The sequence below is a fragment of the Orbicella faveolata genome, unplaced genomic scaffold (assembly GCF_042242905.1).
Source record: "Orbicella faveolata isolate gen_17 unplaced genomic scaffold, um_ofav_v1 contig_12, whole genome shotgun sequence".
NCBI lineage: Eukaryota > Metazoa > Cnidaria > Anthozoa > Scleractinia > Merulinidae > Orbicella > Orbicella faveolata.
The window spans coordinates 1,741,688-1,757,997 of NW_028301539.1; the positions used below are offsets into that span (position 1 = coordinate 1,741,688).

The 16,310-nt window shown below is 40.9% G+C and overlaps 3 protein-coding genes across 3 annotated transcripts; all 3 read left to right on the forward strand.

Annotated features, from left to right (window-relative positions):
- The first annotated feature begins 192 nt into the window (after nt 1-192).
- Nucleotides 193-2,976, forward strand: LOC149116069 (uncharacterized). The gene is made up of 2 exons (XM_089276795.1): nt 193-708; nt 1,460-2,976. The coding sequence occupies exons 1-2, from the start codon at nt 193-195 to the stop codon at nt 1,715-1,717; spliced, it is 774 nt and encodes a 257-aa protein (XP_089132921.1). The 3' UTR covers nt 1,718-2,976.
- A 955-nt stretch (nt 2,977-3,931) lies between these two features.
- Nucleotides 3,932-13,858, forward strand: LOC149116070 (dynamin-related protein Dyn2-like). Its single transcript, XM_089281972.1, has 8 exons — nt 3,932-4,167; nt 5,852-6,312; nt 6,730-7,062; nt 8,027-8,241; nt 9,544-9,738; nt 10,886-11,021; nt 11,620-12,101; nt 12,672-13,858. The coding sequence occupies exons 2-8, from the start codon at nt 5,868-5,870 to the stop codon at nt 12,987-12,989; spliced, it is 2,124 nt and encodes a 707-aa protein (XP_089138098.1). The 5' UTR covers nt 3,932-4,167; nt 5,852-5,867; the 3' UTR covers nt 12,990-13,858.
- A 427-nt stretch (nt 13,859-14,285) lies between these two features.
- On the forward strand, nt 14,286-16,161 carry LOC149116071 (uncharacterized). Its single transcript, XM_089276802.1, has 2 exons — nt 14,286-14,865; nt 15,619-16,161. Exons 1-2 carry the CDS (start codon nt 14,299-14,301, stop codon nt 16,159-16,161), a joined length of 1,110 nt encoding a protein of 369 aa, XP_089132928.1. The 5' UTR covers nt 14,286-14,298.
- The last annotated feature ends 149 nt before the right edge of the window (nt 16,162-16,310 follow it).

Here is a 16,310-nt window from a genome sequence, read left to right on the forward strand (position 1 = left end):
CCAGCGGCACATCCCCACCCAGAAATTCCCAAAGTACCCCCCCCCCCCCCCGCCCGGATGGTAGATAGCCAACTCGGCGCACTATCTCATATCCAACGCGCCCTCGTGGGATTATTTGTTAATTGTAGTATTACACCCATACTTGCCCTCGGATCTACAAGTCAATTAACAAACGAAGAACTAAATAGTTTAATGGACAAGTGGGAAAATGAGACTTTGGTTCAAATAGCTGACCAGGCTGAAGAACGAGGTCAAACCGAAGAACTAAATAGTTTAATGGACAAGATGGAAAATGAGACTTTGCTTCAAATGGCTGACCAGGCTGAGGGACGAGGTCAAACCGAAGAACTAAATAGCTTAATGGACAAGATAGATAATGAGACTTTGGTTCAAATAGCTGACCAGGCTGAAGAACGAGGTCAAACCGAAGAACTATATAGCTTAATGGACAAGATGGAAAATGAGACTTTGCTTCAAATAGCTGACCAGGCTGAAGAACGAGGTCAAACCGAAGAACTATATGGTTTAATGGACAACATGGAAAATGAGACTATGCTTCAAATAGCTGACCAGGCTGAAGAACGAGGTCAAACCGAAGAACTAAATAGTGTAATGGACAAGTGGGAAAAAGAAGAAAAAGAGGCTTTGGTTCAAATAGCTGACCAGGCTGATGAACGAGTGCAGTTGGAACCAACACAAGAACAGAAGGTGACAAACTTATCAATTTCATGCACTAATTATCACGCTAGAATTCAATAAATTCAATCACTAGAACGTCCACGTTTCCACGGAGACATGGTGCGTGTCTTCCAAGAACCCAAAACCTAGCATCTACTCATCTTCTTTACAATCGGATCGTCTTAGAAGCAGGGAAGCGGGGAGCAGGGATGGCGCGGTAATGAGCGCGCTCACCTCCCTCCAATGTGACGCAGGTTCGATTCCGGCCTTGTGCCATATCTGGGTTGAGTTTGTTGTTGGTTCTCTCCTTGTTCCGACGGTTTTTCTCCGGGTTCTTCGGTTTTCCTCCCTCCACAACAACTAACATCTCCAAATTCCAATTCAACCAGGATAGAGGACCCGCATCAAAATCAGCTAAGACTGATGTGGCTTCCTCTCTAAATATTGAAATTATTTCTGTCCAGACCTATGCGTCTTACCCGGTTACGGTAACTGTTAATCCCATCATGTGTAAATAGTTTGACAAGGTCCGGTTTAAAACCGGTACAAACCAGTTAAACCCTACAGAGCGAGGGACAAAAATCTGAGACGTTGGCATAATGTGAGTATCACCATTGTGAGCTCGCAAACAAAAATAGACAAACAACAGTGTAAATACCCAGCGTAGTTACAAGTTGAAAGTAACAACAATTTTAATAGAAGCTTTAATTTTCTCCGCCGCACACTCAAACACGATTTTGACTCAGATGTCACTGAACTTTGTTGCAATACCGATCTGCAGGTCGTTTGTTCAACCAAGCCAAGTCAAAGTTTTCCACCTGTTTATGCAGTTTTGGACGTTGAAACCACGGGACTGGATAGAAAAACAGACCGCATCGTACAAATAGGCGTTGTTAAAGTCGAAAACAATGTTTCTAAACCATGGATGGCATATGTGAATCCTTGCAAACTGAGAGAGGAACAAATGAGAGCTTGCAAAGTGCACAAAATATTGCCGGAGTTTCTTCTAGGAAAGCCGAAGTTTGCCGACGTGGCATAGAAGTTGTGTGAGTTCTTGGAAAATGTTGAGTATGTTGTGTGCCATAACTGTGTCTTTGACTGGAGTATGTTGATGATTGAGTTTGACAGACTGCAAGATAACGAAGACAACAAAGCTCTTATGAGGAAGATCAAATGGGTCGACCTTCTTAAATTTGCGATCAAGTCAATCCCCGATCTCAACAATTATAGATTATCGACGCTATTAGAGAAGTTTTCGATTCGAATTAAAAAAGCGCAAAGCCTCCTTTATCTTTATCAGTCTTGTATTACGGCAGGGGATCAACCAGAGTGTGAAGTGCTTTCATTGTTCGAACAGGGAGAGAAAGAAAACTTTGAAGAAAGGCACCATGATGCTGTATGTGACTCTCTCGCAGCGCATTCACTCCTGAAGAAACTTCTGGAGAAAAACAGTTACTCCAATATTGCTGACCTCGTTAATAATTTTCCACAGTGTTTAATTGAAACGGAATTGCTTCTTGCTTTGGAAGTAATGTTGAAGGAAAGGAAAACGTCCGACGAAGATCTGACATCTTTTGCTGCGCGTGCGGAGAAATTTTATTGCACCATGCCGCCGCTGAGAGGAAAAACGCTTCAAGAATTGTCAGTGAGTAAAATAAAAAGAGCCTTGCTTTCGGAAGCTGAGAAGGATGAAAGAGTTTGTCTTCTATACAGAGCTGCGTTATTGAACAAGGGCAGTGATTCACAGAAACGTAAAGCAGATTCACCTGACTCAAGCGTCAGCCCTAAAGAGACAAAAACAGAGTAAAATATTATTCTAGGATATGGCTTTTCTCTCCAGCACGTTCCAATCGTGTATCAAGGTTATGCTTTTTTCTGGATCTGCCCCTTTTGTTAATGAAGAAGGGGAAAATATAGGGTATAAGATGTATGATTTGATGAATACAGCCCGCATTTTCATATTAATCTTGGCGCATGATTTGTCTCAGCCATTTTAATACGTTTCGAGTTTCCACTCTTCAAACTGTCGTCCGCCCTGTCACCCCTGAGTGATCAGAGAACAAGGCTGGAACTCAGGCTAATACGGCATTCTATATTAATAATCAAAACGAGAGTGGTTTTTTTTTTTTTTTCCATGTATTCCGTCCCAACATCCCTGTTTTTCCAAGAAAACGTCATGATTTTGTTAGGTTAGCAATTTTCGTCAATACAACGAAAAACAGCCATGATATATATTATAAATAGTATATCTCGAAACCACTGCTCGGAGAATCAATAAAACAAAAATCATAAACGATATACAGCGTGCCTAGAAACCCTTCCTTAGGGGCGTGGATCAACTATCCAGGGCTTTTCCCTTGAGAAATAAAAGTTCATAAAAGGAAAAATTCGTGGGGTTGATTTAGTTGGGTTTCAATATTCATCTTAAAACAAGCTTAATTCTTCTTGGAATTTGAGATTCTAGGAATTTGACTTTCTTGGAAAACGTTGGGGCGATTTAGGTAATTTACGCCATCAAACGAAAACTCGCGACATATCTGATTTCAACCAGGGCAGCCAATCTTTCAACTGCCAATGAATGCAATGCTTTGTTGTGGGAATTCTACGAATGCAGGGTCCATATTCTAGTAAAAACTAGTTCAGCTTTGCTCCAGAGAAGAATGCTCATGCAATTAATTAAATGCGTGTCTGATACAGGAACATTACTGTTGCTTTCTTGTTGCCGACGAAAAATTAACATAAACGATAAATTTTGTTTGATTAAACATAACAGGAAATGTGCTGAATATGGCGCCCACACGACAACGGAGTCAGTTTACAACTTTTCTCGGCAAATAATGACAATAGTAGAGAACAAAGAAATAATATATATTGACTGGAGAAGTTTTGGCGTTTTCTTCGTGGTTTCTGACACGTTTAATCTATAATTTCCTGAGGTAAAAGGCTATTTTTTATGTAACTATGATTATACTTGACTTGTGAAATAAATTTCGGTTTTATTAAGAAGTTCTTATTAGATTTAGGGATTGGGCAAGTTTTATCACTCATGGTATTCCCGAGAAAGTCAGTAAAACGCTTTATTAAAGTTATGATAAATAATGACTTGGGGCACACCTTGCAAACATTGTCAGTTCAAAAACCATGCTTATTGATATCTTTTGAAAGTAAGTTAACGACAGCCTGAAATAGCCAATTGGAGATGACAAAGTAATCTGTTCAAGCCTCGCTTTCATTCGTTATGCAGCCAAGCGTGCTTTTCCGAGAAAGCTGCAAAACGTTTCTGTGTACTGAAAGATAAAAGAGAAGGACAGTTGTTGAAAATTTCATCGATTTAAATAGCGAAATCGGAAAGAGTGAAGATTCTTGGTTGAAGGAATAGCGTTTGTCAGGTAGCATCCTCTGGATTGAGAAGAACGCAGGAAGAGCGCTGCCTTGCAAGACTGCCTCGGTTCGCAAAGTTACCAGTTCGCCGGCTTAAATCTAAACAAGGTATTTAATTCCCATATGTGAAATGTTTCGCTTCAGAATAAGTAACTGGCATGGCATGCGACCATGTTTTCACTTTTCTTTGAAATACACAAATTGAATGTTAGGAATTACATTGCTCATAGTTGTTATTGTTTAAAAAAGTCCGAACTAGCCGGTCCTATAAGGGTCAAGTTGAAACGTTAACTCGACAGTATTAGTGCGAGCCATCGCGAATGTTTTGGAGGATAAAATGGTAAAGTTAACAGCCCTATACATAGCGGTGATTTCGAATTCGAGATCCTTCGATCGTGATGTTGCAATTTTAATAATTTCAGCGATTGGCATTGAATTAGTTTGAGATCAAAATTTAGCGAAGGAATAAGTATACGTATCAGTCTTCCATATTACCCTGTCATATTAGCTCGTCGCAGTTGAAATAATACTTACAAAATACTCAAAACTACAATTTGCATTGCGCAGCAAGTGAAAGCTTGAAAGCGTGTGTAAAAATGCAGTTGCATAAAGAATCAGATAAAGGAAGTTTTAATCACAACTAGAAGGCTTTAACTGATCTCGATGGCCGCTGAGTTCATTCGGTTTGAGTGTTGTTCCTGTTATTTCTTGACTTTCTTGTTTCTTCTTCACCTAATATAATCTGTACATGACGTGGCAATCTTTAACTAACTTCGCATACGGGATTCCAATTTGTCCGGAGGGGCTATTGGAATATTCCCTCAATATAAACCCTTTTTGAAGAGCCGGAATAGGTTGCAGACTGAGTAAAATCATTCGATATTTTAGGAATAGTGAGTTATCATATTTGCAAAGGATCAGTGCTCTTCAAAACAGTTGTAACAACTGACCCTCTTCCCAAAACAACACTGAGTCCATCCTTGAGTTCACCCAGGGAATTTTCCCACACCCAAGTAGTATTGTTTGTAAGATGGAACTCCATAATATGAGTCAATAGTTGAGACTTGTGTACGGCTCGTACGAGTGGAAACAATTGAGGTGGAACGAGCGTATGAGTAAGTTAAATTACGAAACGAGGCTCAATAACCAAAACTATCTGGTTGGCTCTATGGGTATAGTTTACATTTCCTAAGAATTAAATCATGGAAAAGCTTAGCAGTTGTTGCAAAAAACGCTGGTGGTGCAATTTGGAAAATGTTTTGTATTTCATCGTTTGCCACTGTGACATATTATAATCTTCACTTGTGAGAATTCGTGGCTTGAAAATCATAGATATCTCCAAGATTATGTTCAGTGCGTAAATCGCAGTTCCTGAAAGGTAAGATGTAAGCAATAGATTCAATTTATTGATTTATTTGTTGATTTCGTCACCGGACTTGGTATACATAATTATAAAAGGATATAGCGAGATGGCTTGGCAACATAGCATTTCTCCCAACTTTTAAGTGCTCGTTTAAGGAATATAATAGGGCCTGCTCAATGCCTGTGGTAGGTAAGGAAAGCAGTCTGAGTTTGCATACGAGCCAAGTGGCCCCATCCGGCCGGAGGTTTTCCAGGTTTCTGTATCATGAAGCGACTAGGGGTATTTCTACTCCTTCCTCCCCGCTTGATCCGGAGACGAGCGCACTAATCATGAGGCTACCTCCAATCATTGCTTGTGGGTATCTGGTCTTTTTTCAGATGACTTAAGTTTTTTGTTTGTTTGTTTGTTTGTTTGTCTCCAACATTGCAGAAACAGTCAGAAAAGAATGTCAGATATAGTTGAAGCACCCGTTGCCAAGTATGGCCGAAGTAGCGACTTTGGAGTTGTTTTGGATTTTATTCAAAGCATGTTAAGTAACGACACTCTGCGAGAAACCTTCAACATTCCGCATCTAGTCATGGTCGGTCGACAAAACATGGCAAAGACCACGCTCATAAACCGACTGATTGGTCGATATCTTCTCCCAATGCGACGAAATGAAACGGCCAACACCCTGCAGGCACGCACCACGTGTCCCATAATACTCAATCTACGGAATGGCCGAGAAAGAGTGGTAGAAGTGAAATGCGATAAGATACCAAAATTAGCGAGAAAGGAGGAAAACCCCACGGATGATGCAGTAGAGACTTTTCTCAACCAGGTTTCAGGTGAACTTCCCAAGGAGGAGGGAACTCCGATATCAAAAACCCCTGTCAATGTTACTCTGCAAGGTGAGCTTTTAAATATGAAAATCTAGATCTCAGCTTGTTCAGTTGTATTCTCTATTACTTACATATGGGACGCCAACTCAGCAGGCTCTTCCGCTCACTTCTTTTGCCGAGGGATGAAGTGACTAAGGAGTTTGGTCGTCCCTGTTCGATGGGACACTAGTCCATCGCAAGCTGTCAAGAGGAGTACGCCAAATTGCTCTAAGAAGTCTAAGAATGCGCCAAAAATTATTAGTCCTGGGCGGAGAGAAGAATTTCGAAAGTAAGTGTCTTGCTCTAGCCCGGGCCTGTGTCACCGCGCCCCTAACCAATTAGCACCAAACCCCTCTCGACTTCTCCGCCAAAACAAATTAAAGCACTCGCCAGCCACGCGGGCTGAAAATTGCACGTTAACTAATACTGCTGTCCTATCTTTTCTAGGCCCCGAACTCACGACTCTCACCTTGGTCGACCTTCCCGGCGCCCACTTCGCCAACGACGACCCGCGAATGAACCACGTGACCCAACGTTTAGTGCTGGATTACATTGAAAAGAACACAAATAGCATTATCGTGATAGTGTCCGAAGTAGGGGACCCCACAGGCGACAGTGCAATAAACCTTGTCATGCAAAAGGCCGCAGATTTTAGGAGCCGTACCATCTGCGCTCTAACCAAACCAGACAAGCTGAGAGAAAGTGATGACATGGGTAAAAGGGTGGCTTTGAACGGGTCAAGCTTTACCCTGGAGGATAACCGCTTTATTGTGCTTCGGGGTAAGAAGTTTAAACTTGTACCTTGAGCGAAGAACGTTTCTTCAATAATTCTGGAAACTACTTTAGTTAAACTCTTTAAATGATTTGAAACTACTACCACTATACTACCGCTACTACCACTACTACCGCTGCCGACGCGGCTGCTGCTGCCGCCGCTGCTGCTACTGCCGCTGCTACTCCTACTGCTACTGCTGTTACTTCTTTTAATGCTGCTACTGCTATTGCTACTGCCACTGCTATTGCCATTGTTAATGCTGCTGCCTCTGTTACTGCTGTTGCTGGTGCTGCTACTACTTGACTTTCTCCTTAACTGGACGTGATGATGATGATTGTGCAAAATAAACCGAGGTAATCACAATGACAATCACTGAAGCGAAAGAAGCGTAACAGACCCATCAAAACTACAAGGAAAAAATTAACAACTCGACCGACTCAAATCAATCAACTTGATTGAAAGCACACTGGGCAACGCTGTTGCAATTGATTGGTCAAAGATATGATCTCCGATTGCTTTGAGTGTTTTGTATGGGTAAAGTAAAGTCTGCATACGAGCCAAGTGGCCCACTAGCACGGAGCTTATCCCGGTTTCCATAACATGAAGTGACTAGAAGTATTTCTACTCCACCCCTGGATGGGATGCTAATCCATCGCCGGGTTACCCCCATCATTAAATTCGCCAGTACCCATTTATACACCTGAGTGGAGAGAGGCACTGTGAGAGTCAAATCAAGTCAAGTCAAGTCAAGTCATCTTTGACTTGACTTGACTTGACTTGAAAGTGCCATGCCCAAGAACACAACACAGTGTCCCCGGCCAGGGTTCGAACCCGGATTTCTTGATCCAGAGACGAGGGCACTAACCATGAGGCCACTGCGCCTCCAGCTGAGTGTTTTGTATACAAATCTTTAACTCGATACCACAGGTAGAAGTTAATTAGTTTCTTTTTTTACCCTCAACAAACCAGGCAAAGATGGTACAGATCCGAAAGAAAAGGACTGGGACGCTGAAATGACCCGTATAAAGGAGAAAGAGTGGTTCGCGAATCACCCACAGTACAGTGATATCCAACATGTGTGTGGCATTGATCGACTAATGGCCACCATGATATCTTTACTGGCCGAAAAAATGGTCACGGAGGTTCCCAATCTGGTGCGTGAAATGAAAGCCCTAAAAGAAGAGGTAAACAAATTATGTGCCATGTTTTGTTGTTGTTGTTGTTGTTGTTGTTGTTTTTTCTTTCAAAAACATTGCACACAAGAAAGCAGTTTATTGTTAAGTAGAAATCTTTTTTCTCCATGTTTGGCGCACATTTTGAGTTTCCCTTTCACGAAAGTAACCCTTGAGAAACCAGGAAATAATTACTTAACCTTTGCGCCTAAGTTTAGCAGGAATGGCTCACAGGGAGGCATTTATCTAACAGATGAGTTTTAAAAAGAGCCAATAAATACTTCATTGTTCGGTCCGTATTAGGGAATTTTGTTCTCGTTCTTTATTTGCAAGGTCGTGGACCTCGCCAAACAACAACAACAACTTGCATGACTATAAATACATACAGTGTTGCGAAAGCTTTTGTAAACTAAAACTAAAACTAAAACAGTAACGATTATCCTGATCATATAATAATGTTATGATATAGCAATCAAGTTACATTGGTTTGATTTGAAAGTAGATCAAAAAGTAGAAAGTAGATTGAAAGTATATTGCGCAGATCAAAGTAAGATGAACTAAATTTTGCTACTTGAATATTAATCAGGAGCCATAATCGGGGACCCGTCCTCGATTATGGTTCCTGATATTAATATAATGATATGAAGAAGTCATAAATTCTTTAAGAGTTGGAATGATATGTTCTATTTTTCAGTATAAATTTTTTTTCTTAGAATAGAGTATTTATTGCAATATATAAGAAAGCGAGATTCGTCTTCAGTTTGTTTAGATTCACAAATAGGGCAGAGTCTGTTAACCCTTGGAGTTTGATCATATCTACCATTCTCAATCCTTAGTTTGTGATTGTCTATCCTAAATTTCACTAGTTCTTTTCTTTCGCTTTGTTTGCTCGTTAGGCCTACTTAAGAGGAGGGTGTGTAATCGTTCTTAAAAGTGTTGAAAAATTCTAGTTTAGTAGAGTTTTGCATGGTATGTTGCAAAATATACTTTTGTTGCATTAGGTCAACATATTGTTTGGTTTTAGCGTAAACTCACAACAAAGCAGCTGTTCGGTCGTTAAATTCATCCTCAACCTCAACCTGTAGCTCACGCTAGTTCAATAACATATAGTTATTAATTCGTCCGAACCCATTTATACTCCTGGGTAGAGAGAGACACCGTAAGAATTGAGAGTCTTTCCAAGAACACAACTCGGAGTCACACGCGTTATAACTTTTCCTACTATTAACTACAGTGTATTCAAGAAATCGCAAACCTCTCCGATATTCTCTCCAACACTTACAAAACATGGCAACTGTTTTCCAATCGAAATAGGTGGATGAAATGCTGAAAGAACTTGAGGACAGCGAAGTCCCTGAGTCGGACGAGGGAAAAGGGGCGGTTGCGATGAAGCTAAAGCATAACCTCATCACAGAGTTGGAGAAACTTCTCTTTAACAATACTTCCGACATGGAAGGAGGCGAAAACGTGAGAGAGCTATTTAATTCATTCTGTGAGGCCGTTTACCAGGTGAGAAAACACTGACTAACTTGGGTTATTGAAGTAGGTATGTACAGTGGATGAATTTCTGCAATTTAGTGACGTAAGATTGTGTTAGAGCGCAATTTGAAAGCTTGTCAAAAAGATTATCGTACTGTAACTCAACTGATACGACTATATTTTCATTTTTTTTTTTTCGATTTGATTTACTCAATGAGTTTGGTTTGCAAAGGTGAAGAGGCACAGTTCCGACCTCAAATATTAATTCAATTTAGTTGTTACTTCTTTTCTCAACGGTCACTTCTAAAGATGTACGTTGAAACATACAAAACGTCAAGTAAAAAGATATAATTTTTGTCTTCCAACAATGTCCGCCGTGCCATTTATTCAATAATCTCAACAGTTACAAAGATTCGCGAACTATGACAGGATCATGAAAAATAAGTACAACAAAGCCTGACACGAAAACTCCTGAAAAACAGCAGACGAAAAGAAAAGAGAGAGTGTGTGCCCCTAACCAAGGGGCTTTAGGGTTTCCTAATTTAACGTACTGTACACAAATACTTGGTGATATAAATAGAGGATTTTACAGCGATCTAATTCTATATAACAGCACTAACGAAATAAAAGAAAACGAAAACCAGTGTTGGTCCATAACAAAGAAAAAGAAAATGAGCTTGACTTCTGTTCACGGAGAAGGCTGACTTAACAAAGTCTCACCCTGCTAAGGGCAACCGAAAGTCATCCCTCTATACAACACGCAGTTCAAACCCGCTCCCAAACCTCCCCTCCGTTCCGACAAATAAAGGAATTTGTGCTAAGATTATCAGTAATTTCATAATCTTTCTTGAGTCAACGAAGCAATGGTTGCTTACAAAGTGTGTTTACTATTCTAAGTGGCTTTGCTGGCCGGTGCTCAACTCGTATTCCCTGCTAATCCTACATGGGATCCTAGTCCATTATAAGCTGTGCTACGTGTCAGGTTGCCGGTAGCCATTTATACTCCTTCAACACAACTAGACCCAAGGCGGGGCTCCGAGTCCCCGAAACAGGGCGGGGGTGTCTCAATTTGGTGTCCAACGCGCTAACCATGCATTAAGCTACACTTCCTCTTAAGTAAGAATGAGTTGCTTTTATTTAAGACATTATTAATTATGGCTCACTATGTCTTGTCAAGGTAGATCCTCTGGCTATGCGCAATGATGACGACATAAGAACAGAACAAAGGAGGTTGGAGGGTGTGGCCGCCCCGCTAGGAGAGGGCAGTGAAAACAGTCAGCTACTGCAGAAGCTGCTCTACGAGAATTACACAGGTACAAAACATACCACCAGAGGTGCGGGTAACTTTTGAAACATGTGACGGGTATGTAAAGTAGGTTTAAGTACGTTCGTAAGTCGCTAAGTATTTTATGTAACAAAGAACTCGATCAAGATTTTTCTTATCTTTTTACCATCTCGGTCAATAAGTGCTTTATCCCATAGCAAACCCAGTGGCCAACTCAGTAGATAAGTATTTTATCCTTGTAACCCGCCAAGTCAATAGCCGTTTCATTTTATGACTTATACAATTACCACTGACCTGAACTGTGGAAAAAAAACAGCGAAGTTGTTACTTGGTAGACAGGACTATTGTTTCCTTCCAAGACCCAATACTAAAAACAACAACACTAATGATAACAAAAATAGCTATTTTACAGCAGAGCTGTATAGTAGCTCTGCATCTATGGAACTCCCTAAAACAACAAGAGCAGAAAATTTGCAAGAGTTTAAAAATTAGAATACCTGAATCTAATTTAAATCTATTTATAGATAAAGGGGGGAATATATTATCAATAAAAGGGTCAGAGACAATGTTTCCTTGCATTTCTCTGCTTTCCAACTATATCTTAGTATTTTTTAATGTGTTTGCAGGATATCACCAGAAAGACCGTAAACCAGTCTCCATGGCCAGCCCTATTGATCAACTGTTTCCCATATCAAAGAAGCTGGTTGAAAATGTCCAGGAAACTCTACGGAACATCGTTCAAAAGACCATCCAGCGCTGCCTGTCCAAGTTTCCCACCCTCAAAACAGCAGTCGAAGCGAAAGTTGTGAACAAAATCTTTGAAACCAAACGCGACCAGACCATTCAGTTCATCCGACAGTTTCTGGAAATGCAGAAGAAAAGCATTGACGTGGTGTTTGCACCAATCCCCACGCCAGACGAAATAGATCAGTGGAAATCGCAGAAGTTGACTACGAGGGAAGGCCTTAGCAAGACTCATCCATGCATGACATCGAAAACAATGAATCACATGGAGCACCTCGCGGAAAAACTCTACCCTCGGCATCTGGTAACCGAGATTGAAGGTCACGGCAGCAGTTCCGCACATACTGCGTTTGTAAACCACAAGGTGAGCATATAACATGGGCGTATGGGAAGGTTCCATTATGGGCACTTGGAACTGTACAGGGTAAAGTTTTTTTTCTTTTCTTAGTCAGGGACGGGGTGTTCTATTTCAGTTTAGATTTTATTTTTCCAAGACATCGATTTATCTGGTTTAGCCAGTTTCAACAGGCTGGAGAAGCAGGCCCAGAATTTTTTGGTGTGTCCAGATGAGCAGAGCCGGACTAGATAGATCCAATTATAATTCTTGTTATCATCCTCTTTAAAGGACTGTCTAAGACAGCTATACAACAAATGGTGTAGTTATGAGTGAAGATTTATTGTGTACAGTTTCGTATTGCTTCTTAAACAACAAATGCCATTTGATTTATTCATAGTTTCTCTGGTGTCAAATAACTGGATTGGTGTGTTGCTGGTAGATGGGGGGACCCTCTGCCGAACAGCTGGTGCATACATTTTGCACCAGTTTTCTTCAGCCAATTACAATATGTTGCAAAACTGTAAATTAACCATAACATTGCTTTTTTTAGGAACTGAGACACTAGTAATGAGGATATGTTATCTTTTTGTTATTTAGGAACTTGAGGATATGAAGAATCTAAAAAGGAACGTAGTTCGATGCTTCAACGTGTTGAAAATGAACGTGTGTGACACAGTCCCTCGCTGCATCTTTCATTTCTTCGTCACGCAGTTGGTAGATGACCTTCGCCGCGCCTTGGAGAAGGAGAACTTGGTCGAGTTCTTGCAGGAGAGGAAGGACATCCGGGACAAGCGTGAAATGTGCAGGAAACAGTCCCAGGCTCTGGAGGAAGCGCTGCCACGCACCACTAACGTAGTAGACAAACTGCTCCGCATGAAACAGGGATCCCCAGTAAAAGGTGGCAAGATTTACTGAACTGGAACAATCTTTTCATTTGTTGTCTTTAAGGAAAGTGCCTTACTTAAGAATTTTTGCACGTTTGTTTAATTTGCATCGTTTGGCATGGCATGACTATAAGCTCATTTGTTCCATATCACGGGGATGCGTAGGGTGACAATTCTAATCGTAAATGCTGTTTGAGGAGTACCCGGATGTAGACGGATCATCGTAAATTTTTTAATCCCTTCTCTCAAGTTTTGTGAAACTGTCTGATACTGTTATGAACAGGTACTGAGATATTGTCTCTAGTTTACTTGAAAGGTGTCTTTTAGTCTCCCGATTCCCGGTAGCTTATTTCAATTTTAGGGCAAAAATGTGCTGTTTTCCCAAACCAGCATTTCTCGTCCATACCATCGCTACATGCAGACCTTACTCCGATCTAAAGCTATCTATTATTCAATCATGGCTCAGTGTTATTGAAACCCTCGCGATCCGACGAATCATAATATTCCATTCTCGAGAAAATTTGAGTTTATTTTAGTTAGATTATGAATCAAATATTACTTTTAAACTAGGTTTAATAACCTCATCGTTGACATATAGAGCTGTTTCGAAAAAAATTGACAGAAACTGAGGTTCACGGTATCTCAGCAAGGAGGGGGGAAACATAAATACACGTGTTTGTGCTGTTTCCTTCTATGTTACTAGCATTACCCATAATACCCTACGACATTCCAGCATACGCTTCTGCCGGACAACCTTTCTCAAAACAGTTGGATATGCTCTGTCGTCGAGCAATCAATAATTTGAAACTAGTTTCACGAATTTAGGCAGATATGTAATAAAAGCGTAATAAAAAATTGCTACTTCTAACGGAATAAAAGTGTTTTTTTATAGAAAATAAAGCAGTGTCTATCATTTCGATTTCTTGCTCCTTATTTTTCACTACGAAACTGTCAAACTAGTGGCGAAAACATGGAGACAACGGAGTACAGTAGCCTTGATGCTTACTATCACGAAATGGCGTAGCTTTCTACGGCCGGCTGACTCAACTTAATCAATTACGCTATCGTAATATTACACTTATAATTACAATTATTAACCGCGCGGCCATGGGCCGACCAGACGCAGATCTCCACTTCGGCCAACTTTCAATTACGCAATCTGTAATGATTACTCGCCAAACCTTGTTTCTTCAGGGTCAACAAAAATCTCAGATTACAAAGTCACGCCGAACTCACGCTTTGCAAAAAAATCTCTTCAAAACCGATATAAAGGGTTCCAGGGTCCCAGCGGCACATCCCCACCCAGAAATTCCCAAAGTACCCCCCCCCCCCCCGCCCGGATGGTAGATAGCCAACTCGGCGCACTATCTCATATCCAACGCGCCCTCGTGGGATTATTTGTTAATTGTAGTATTACACCCATAGTTGCCCTCGGATCTACAAGTCAATTAACAAACGAAGAACTAAATAGTTTAATGGACAAGTGGGAAAATGAGACTTTGGTTCAAATAGCTGACCAGGCTGAAGAACGAGGTCAAACCGAAGAACTAAATAGTTTAATGGACAAGATGGAAAATGAGACTTTTGTTCAAATAGCTGACCAGGCTGAGGGACGAAGTCAAACCGAAGAACTATATAGCTTAATGGACAAGATGGAAAATGAGACTTTGCTTCAAATAGCTGACCAGGCTGAAGAACGAGGTCAAACCGAAGAACTATATGGTTTAATGGACAGGATGGAAAATGAGACTTTGCTTCAAATAGCTGACCAGGCTGAAGAACGAGGTCAAACCGAAGAACTAAATAGTGTAATGGACAAGTGGGAAAAAGAAGAAAAAGAGGCTTTGGTTCAAATAGCTGACCAGGCTGATGAACGAGTGCAGTTGGAACCAACACAAGAACAGAAGGTGACAAACTTATCAATTTCATGCACTAATTATCACGCTAGAATTCAATAAATTCAATCACTAGAACGTCCACGTTTCCACGGAGACATGGTGCGTGTCTTCCAAGAACCCAAAACCTAGCATCTACTCATCTTCTTTACAATCGGATCGTCTTAGAAGCAGGGAAGCGGGGAGCAGGGATGGCGCGGTAATGAGCGCGCTCACCTCCCTCCAATGTGACGCAGGTTCGATTCCGGCCTTGTGCCATATCTGGGTTGAGTTTGTTGTTGGTTCTCTCCTTGTTCCGACGGTTTTTCTCCGGGTTCTTCGGTTTTCCTCCCTCCACAACAACTAACATCTCCAAATTCCAATTCAACCAGGATAGAGGACCCGCATCAAAATCAGCTAAGACTGATGTGGCTTCCTCTCTAAATATTGAAATTATTTCTGTCCAGACCTATGCGTCTTACCCGGTTACGGTAACTGTTAATCCCATCATGTGTAAATAGTTTGACAAGGTCCGGTTTAAAACCGGTACAAACCAGTTAAACCCTACAGAGCGAGGGACGAACATCTTAGACGTTGGTATGATGTGAGTATCACCATTTTGAGCTCGCAAACAAAAATAGACAAACAACAGTGTAAATAGCCAGCGTAGTTACAAGTTGAAAGTAACAACAATTTTAATAGAAGCTTTAATTTTCTCCGCCGCACACTCAGATACGATTTTGACTCAGTTATGTCTGTGAACTTTGTTTCAATACCGATCTGTAGGTCGTTTGTTCAACCAAGCCAAGTCAAAGTCTTCCACCTGTTTATGCAGTTTTGGACGTTGAAACCACGGGACTGGATAGAAAAACAGACCGCATCGTACAAATAGGCGTTGTTAAAGTCGAAAACAATGTTTCTAAACCATGGATGGCATATGTGAATCCTTGCAAACCAAAAGAGGAACAAATGAGAGTTTGCAAAGTGCACAAAATATCGCCGGAGTTTCTTCTAGGAAAGCCGAAGTTTGCCGACGTGGCATCGAAGTTGTGTGAGTTCTTGGAAAATGTTGATTATGTTGTGTGCCATAACTGTGTCTTTGACTGGAGTATATTGATGGCTGAGTTTGACAGACTGCAAGATAACGAAGACAACAAAGCTCTTATGAGGAAGATCAAATGGGTTGACCTTCTTAGATTTGCGATCAAGTCATTCCCTGATCTCAACAATTATAGATCATCGACGCTATTAGAGAAGTTTTCGATTCGAATTAAAAAAGCGCAAAGCCTCTTTTGTCTTTATCAGTCTTGTACACGATTTTTACGTTAAAACTTGATGACCAAACTTTCGTCCCGCCTTAGGGCCCGGACGCACTGGGCAAATTTTTGTTTATTTTGCGAAAAAATCTGTCATCAATTCCCTGAGACAAGTGCGTCCGGTGATTTTTAGACCTACCAAATATTGTCAAGGCTTACCAA